This window comes from Tauraco erythrolophus, chromosome 5, assembly GCF_009769465.1.
Source record: "Tauraco erythrolophus isolate bTauEry1 chromosome 5, bTauEry1.pri, whole genome shotgun sequence".
In the NCBI taxonomy this organism is placed as follows: Eukaryota; Metazoa; Chordata; class Aves; order Musophagiformes; family Musophagidae; genus Tauraco; species Tauraco erythrolophus.
In genome coordinates this window covers 885,394-891,724 of record NC_141469.1, presented here as the reverse complement: position 1 = coordinate 891,724, position 6,331 = coordinate 885,394, and the positions used below count along the sequence as shown (strand labels likewise).

General features: G+C 51.7%; 1 protein-coding gene across 1 annotated transcript; it reads left to right on the top strand.

Moving 5' to 3' along the window:
* The first annotated feature begins 492 nt into the window (after nucleotides 1-492).
* AREG (amphiregulin) lies at nucleotides 493-6,040 on the top strand. Its single transcript, XM_086612345.1, has 5 exons — nucleotides 493-613; nucleotides 712-873; nucleotides 3,407-3,590; nucleotides 4,043-4,201; nucleotides 5,953-6,040. The coding sequence occupies exons 1-5, from the start codon at nucleotides 493-495 to the stop codon at nucleotides 6,038-6,040; spliced, it is 714 nt and encodes a 237-aa protein (XP_086468471.1).
* The last annotated feature ends 291 nt before the right edge of the window (nucleotides 6,041-6,331 follow it).

Sequence of the window (6,331 nt, the reverse complement as noted above, 5' to 3'; positions counted from 1 at the left end):
TTGCCCTCGTTTTTCTCCCCTAAAAGTAGTTCTCCTTCACCCTTTCCTAAGCAACAGCTCAGGAGAGGCGGCCGTGGCGAGGGGTCGTCTGTGATGGGCTCCCGTGAGCCCGCGTGCCCCCGAGGGGCACATCGCCTGGACCGGTGCCCGCTCTCCGTTCCACGCTCCGCCGCCTTTCCCCGCGCCTCGCTCAAGCGCAAAACACGCGTGGCCCGAGGCTGGGGGCGATCAGCGGATTTATTGCCGGAAATATTCCCGCCCTGGCTCCCCCGCTTCCTCCGCGGGGAGCGGAGTGGCCTGGCGGGCGCGCCCGCCCCATTAACCCGGGCGCCGCTGTGTACCGGGGTCTCCATGGCAACGCGACGGCGCCAGGTGCGCCTGCGCCGCGCCCCCCGCCCCGCCCCGCCCTCACCTGGCGCCCCGCCCCGCTGACGTCCCGGCGCGCGAGCGGCGGCCGCCTATAAAGCGGGCGGCGGCGGCCGGCGCCTCCTTATGGATCGTCGCGCGCTGCTGTCGCCGCCACCTGTCGCGATACTCTTCGCTCCGTCGCCGCTCGCCCCGGGATCGCCGATGCGCGCTGTGGCGCTGATGGCCGCGCTGGCCGTGCTGGCAGGTGTGTGCGGGGTGGGAGGGGCGGGGAGGGGAGCGGGAGTCGCGAGGCGGCGGCGGTCGCGTCGCCCCCTGCTCACGGCGCCATTTTGCCCCCCACAGCGTGCCGGCCGGTCGGCGGCTCCGCACCCAACGCCACGGAGCCCCAGCGGCAGCCTGAGCCCCGCGAGGGTCACACGGCGCCGGGTGCCGACTACGAGGAGGATGAGGAGTACGAGGAGGCGCTGCCCGTCCACCAGTACATCGTGGACGACTCGATCCGAGGTGAGGCGCGGCTCGCGGCGGGCGCCGGCCGCTTTCCGATCCGCTTCGCTTGTGAGGGTGTTGTGGCAAAGCGCGCTTGGGATCGGAGTTGCGTTAAAAATTGCGTTAAAAATGGGTTGTCGGGGGTGGAAAGGGCGCCAGTGTGGGGAAGCAGCAGGTGGCTGATTGCCCGGTTGCTGGCACAGCTGTGTGGGGTGGTGCCAGCCTGCCCGGATCGTGCCCACCTGCCGGGAGGGCTGCGCGGGATCGCTCCCAGCTGCGGAGAATGGATCATCGGGGGGGTTACAGGTGCCATTTGGCCTCGGAGGTGCGTTTTCCAGCAGGCTGTCCCTCCTGCTCCAAGGATTCTCTGGGTATTTTCTTACCATGGTTTATTTGGGTTGTAGTTGACTAAAAATTTCCAACACCTTAAGTAGCTGCGAGAAAGTTTGATGAGTGTTTTTCAGGCAACGCTTCACTGTTAATAGGTGTTGTGTCTATTTTAATTTTGTGCTGGTTAAGCTGTGAGGAGATGGGAATAGCCCACCTGACTGTGCAGGTGGGAGGATTTGGTGGTTCTGGCCTCAGTGCAATTAAAATAACAGCCATATACCTCCAGCTGATTCCAACCTCAGTCAGTGTTAGGAGGCTGTTGCCCTTTAGGCTGGATCTGGCTACTGGTTTTCCTGCTGAGATGCCTTGAGACTTGAATGAGACTAGAGGACTTCTTAGGAGAGGGGAGGATCATGCTCCACATGCTCAGTCTAGGAAACTTGTGGACCATTGCTGAAGTTAATCAGAAGTTGAAAGCCTCCAGAGGAAACAGGAATGTCAAAGCTAGTGAGCAGTTTGGCCTGTAAAACTACTGGCTTGCTGACTTAAGTGTTGTCTAACTGCACAGAAACCAGAATTGTTGCTAAAGGTGGTTGGTTTGCAGACCAGCTCTTCTACTTGGCATCAGGTTTATCTGTGGAGCCTTCAAGCTGTTATGATTCAACTGCAGATGGCTTTCCCAGCCACACAGCTTGCAGACAGGGACATGGAGATCAGACTGACAAGCCCAGAGTTTAAGAGGGGAGAATGGAAACAGCCTCAATTACTCAAGTGTGAACCTGGGTACGAAGTCAGACTGGACAGGGCAGGGGCCTCAGCTGGAAGTACACTTCTAGGGACAGGAAACCTTGCTGCAGGAGCTGTTCCTTGTTTACATAGTAATATAGCTTATACCATTTGAATCAGGTGTGTGGTTGCTGAAGGCGTTTTTACTGGTAACTTCAAGCCAGGCTTGTTGCTCTAGAAGTCAGAAAGATCAGCTGTCTAGACAGCAGTGAGCTGCACCTCATTTCTTTCTGCACACTCTCTTCTTCTGGCTAGAAATACAGGGTTGTGAAGTGGTCAGGTCCAGGTGTGTCCTGTTGTGGTGAATTGCCTGTATGCATAGTGCTCTGGGTAGAACTTGAATACTCCAGAAATAATGTTCATAAACTCTGCAGAGAATAGGAGAGAAATTTACGAGTTTGGTAAATAGCTTTGCTGTTCTTATGACCTGTCTGGACTCACCTGGCTAACTGGTACTCCTGAAGAGCACAGGGTGGCACTGGGCAGGGTTGTTTTAGGGCTGAGAGTGAAGGGATGGTTTCTTTACGGAACCTGTGTTTTACCAGCTTGCTCTAAAACAGTCCTATGGAGCTTCTGCTGCTGCATGGAGCAGTTAGGGTGCTTGTGACCCTCAGTCAGTGACTGGCTTCAGTTTTTTCTCCCCAGTGAAAGGAAGATGATGGCCCTTGCTTGCATCTGAAGGCTACTAAGTCACCAGCATTAAACCATGCTTTTCTAGAAGTTTGTCTTAATTGAGATAATGAGGGGCAGCAGTAAGAGGCAGAACACATAACCTGACTTGTGGACAATCCTGCCTTGGCTCCTTTGCTGTGCTCAGCATCTCTCTCAGAGTAGGAGAACTGGAAAGGATCTGTTTTCTGCTGAAGACAACACTGCAGGTTCTGTGGGAGAAACAAGTATGCGAAGTGGGATAGCAAGCTGTCTTGCCTCTGCGAGTGCCCAGGACTATCTAGGGAGTTGTGATGCCGCTCACCACTGTTGCAAATGGAGAGTTCAGAGTGACAGAGACTGTTAGCTGTGTATCGGAGTCAATAGAAAGCAAGTGGATGGCTTGCCTTGGTGTAAACTTGGTGTTCTTTTTATGCTTTGGCTTGAACTTGTACGTTTTCACTCAGATATTTTCCTCTGAAATGCTGCTGTCCTGGAGCTTTGCTGGTCTCCATACGTGGTGGTGCTCTTAGCTCATCTGCTCATTCTGCTCTGGGTCTGCATGGCACAGAAACCAGTCGTGGCCGAGCTGTGCTTAGTGAGCTCCTAAGCTTGCCTTTGTGCTGGGTGTGAAATGGGCAGCTGCGTGCTTGCTTGGGTCCTGTTCTTGGTCACAGGTTGGCCTGCAGTGACTATTCCCCTACCCCTCACCAAATCCTGCAGTTCAGTTTTGACAGAATCCAACTTTTTGGCATTGCTAGAGTGAGCCATCTTGTCCTTTTTTCAGTTGAACCTGTGGTTAAACCCAAGCCAACAAAGAGGGGGGGCGAGAAGAATGCTGGCAGATCAAGAAGGAAGAAAAACAAAGGGAAAAACAAAAAGAAAGGGACTCCCTGTGAAATGGAATACAAAAACTTTTGCATCCATGGTGAATGCGTATACCTAGAACATCTCCAGATGGTGACCTGCAAGTAAGTTCCAAGTACACCTTGTGGATTAGGTGTGATTGGCATGAGCCAGTGGCATGTGAGGGCTCAGAGGAAAAATCGTTGTCGACTTGGCGTGGATCCGTCTCCTGCTGTATTTTGACTGAGAATCTTTCTGCCATGTAAATTAAGTGATGATGGAATCTGAGATGCATAACAAGCCACTGAACTCATCAGTTGGTCATAAACTCAAACCAAAAGAATGAAAAGGTGTGTCTTCCTGGAACATCACGCCCAAACTAATCTCAACTTGCTGAAATGCTGACAAACCTTGTGCTAGAGCACTGACTGCATTTCATGAACGCGCTCCGAAGCGAGCCATGTGAGATACATGGGAAACACGGAAGATGTCTAAGTCAAGCTTGAGTGTGTGTGGGTGTCCTTGGCTCCAGACAGCACGGGAGCTGATAAGAACTTGTGTTCATCTTTACTTGCAGGTGTCATCAGGATTTTTTTGGTGAGCGCTGTGGTGAACAGTTCATGAAGACGCAGAGGAAGAACGATGTGGCAGACTACTCAAAGACCGTGTTGGTGGTGGTGGCTGTCCTGCTCTCCAGCATCAGCTTCGTGACAGTGCTTATCATTGTGATAGTGCAGTGAGTACAATTCTCTGTGGGGTCTGTCTGGCTTAAGCGCGAGTGGGGCTTGTGGCCGGTAGCTGCAAAATGTGCATGGCTGATGGGAATTACCTGAGCAGAAGGCATCCTAAAGGGCTGAGTTTTTATCCTGGCTTGAATATATCTCAAGGGTAGAAGCAAGGTCTGAGGAGGTCATAAGTGACTAAGTGTTTGTTTAACCCCTGGGCTATTGGCTGTGGGCGGTCTGTGACCCTCAGGTTTTTAAGAAAAAAGTTCTTGCTCCATCAGGATAGTTACAGTGGTGCAGAAGATCAACAGGAATTGTAGAAGGAGGGTTAATGATGACAGGGCAGTGGGTTCCCTAATCCTTGTGGAGAAACCTGGGAGCAGTCATGTAACAGCCTCATGCATGGCTATTATTCAACAACTGGGTACACAGCTGGAGGGAAGGAAAGGGTGATCCAGCTGTACATTCATTAATGGAGCTGCTGGGCTTAAATAATTCAACTGGAAGGGAAGCAAATGGGGAAACAAATGCTGGCAGTCCCAAATACTGTACTGCTTCCTCTTAAGATGGAGGGAAAAACCCTTCCAGCACAACCAACTGCTGACAGTTCAGTGTGGTGGTAATCAGAGTCTGGGGTCTTGTTGTGGGCAACTTGAAACAGCTTTTCTGGATACGTTTTTAAAGCCACATGTCAGACTCTTCCTTGCATCTGCTCAAAAGCAGTATGCAGCAGCTCACGCCTGCCTGTGGCTTTGCTTCTTGCCAGTGGGCTCACCTGGAGTTTGTGCTGAGGTTAGGTAGCACAAGAAGCCTGACTCCAGCCTTTCCTAAGTAATGGAGCAGTCTTCCAGTCTTGACGGTGCAGCTCCAGTACAGGAGGGCTTGGAGTATTGTAGGTGAAACTCAAAAGCTGTATCTAATTTTAGGTCTCGATGAAGTAGATCAACTGAATTAGGTACATGCTGTACTCTTTGCTGCAGTTCACGAAACAAGGTGTACATTTGCCAATCCACTGTCGCTTCATGCTGCCATCTGAACTTGAGGAACGCTGGGTTGCATGCTTTGTCTCTGAACACTGCCTCCTTCCTTGCTGGTAGGACAAGTAACCAGTTCTGTACAGCTATGAGAGCACATGATCACCCTGAGTTTCTGGAGCGAGCCATGGAATAGGATAGCATTTATTTCATGCTCTGAACCCTCACAAGCTTGAAGCATGCGGTTCATGAATTTGGACCTTCATCCAGAGAAGCTAGGGGGTCTGTTAGGAGCAGTCACTAGACAACTCAGGAGAAACTGGGAGAACATGAGTAAGCAGCTTGCTAGAAGGGATGCATCAAACAAGCAGGGACTTGAGGTACCTGAAGTCCAGTCTGCTTGAAGGTCTCTGCTGTGAGGAGGAGGAAGGTAGAGTGATCTCTGCTATTGTTGGCTAAAGCCACCAGGAAATCTGTTTCCCAGGAAGTCTCCTCATGCACTGCTTAGTTCCAGCAATAAACCCTCTTCACTGTGCTGCTTAATCTGGGAGGCAGTGGTGCTGTGAGGCAAAACTGTCAGAGCATAACTTGAGGGGCTTCTGCATGTTGTCATCAGATCCTGCTTGGTGCTGGGTGTTTGAGAACTCTCCCACTTCAAACTTTCTGGTGCTGAGGACTTGCTTGAGGATTCAAAGGACGTGATACAAAATGCTGCAGAGGATGCGTGTCCTGATAACAGGCTGCACATCAGGGTTCAAAATGATGTCTGATGTGCCATAATTCCACAGGGTCAGGAAAAAGTGTCCTCAGTATGAAGAGAAAGAAGAAAGGAAAAAACTTCGACAAGAAAACAGAAATGGCCATGTTGGTGTGTAAATGAGGAGAAAGCAGGTATGAAAGCTAACTGGAAATGCCTTGCAATCCTTCCAGGCTGGAACTGGAAATGCCTTGCAGTCCTTCCAGGCTGGAGTTAGCATATTAGAGTTGCATGTCTGTTTGGCAAAGCTGGTGTTGGCTTCTGAGGCTGGAAGGGCCTTGAAACACACAGGTCACACGGGAAGGACTGGCTGGGATTGCTGGTGTCCCTAAACAACCTGAGTGGTGCCAGTTGAACAGCGCTGTTAGCATTTTGGCTGCTGTGTTGGAGCAAAAGGGAGGTTAGGAAGC

What these genes read in the sequence shown, in the direction of transcription:
- AREG (XM_086612345.1), top strand. Translation starts at nt 493, where the DNA reads ATGGATCGTCGCGCGCTGCTGTCGCCGCCACCTGTCGCGATACTCTTC. An exon ending in CGTGGACGACTCGATCCGAG is followed by an intron (nt 874 to 3,406) that starts GTGAGGCGCGGC and finishes TCCTTTTTTCAG; the next exon opens with TTGAACCTGTGGTTAAACCC. An exon ending in CTTATCATTGTGATAGTGCA is followed by an intron (nt 4,202 to 5,952) that starts GTGAGTACAATT and finishes ATAATTCCACAG; the next exon opens with GGTCAGGAAAAAGTGTCCTC.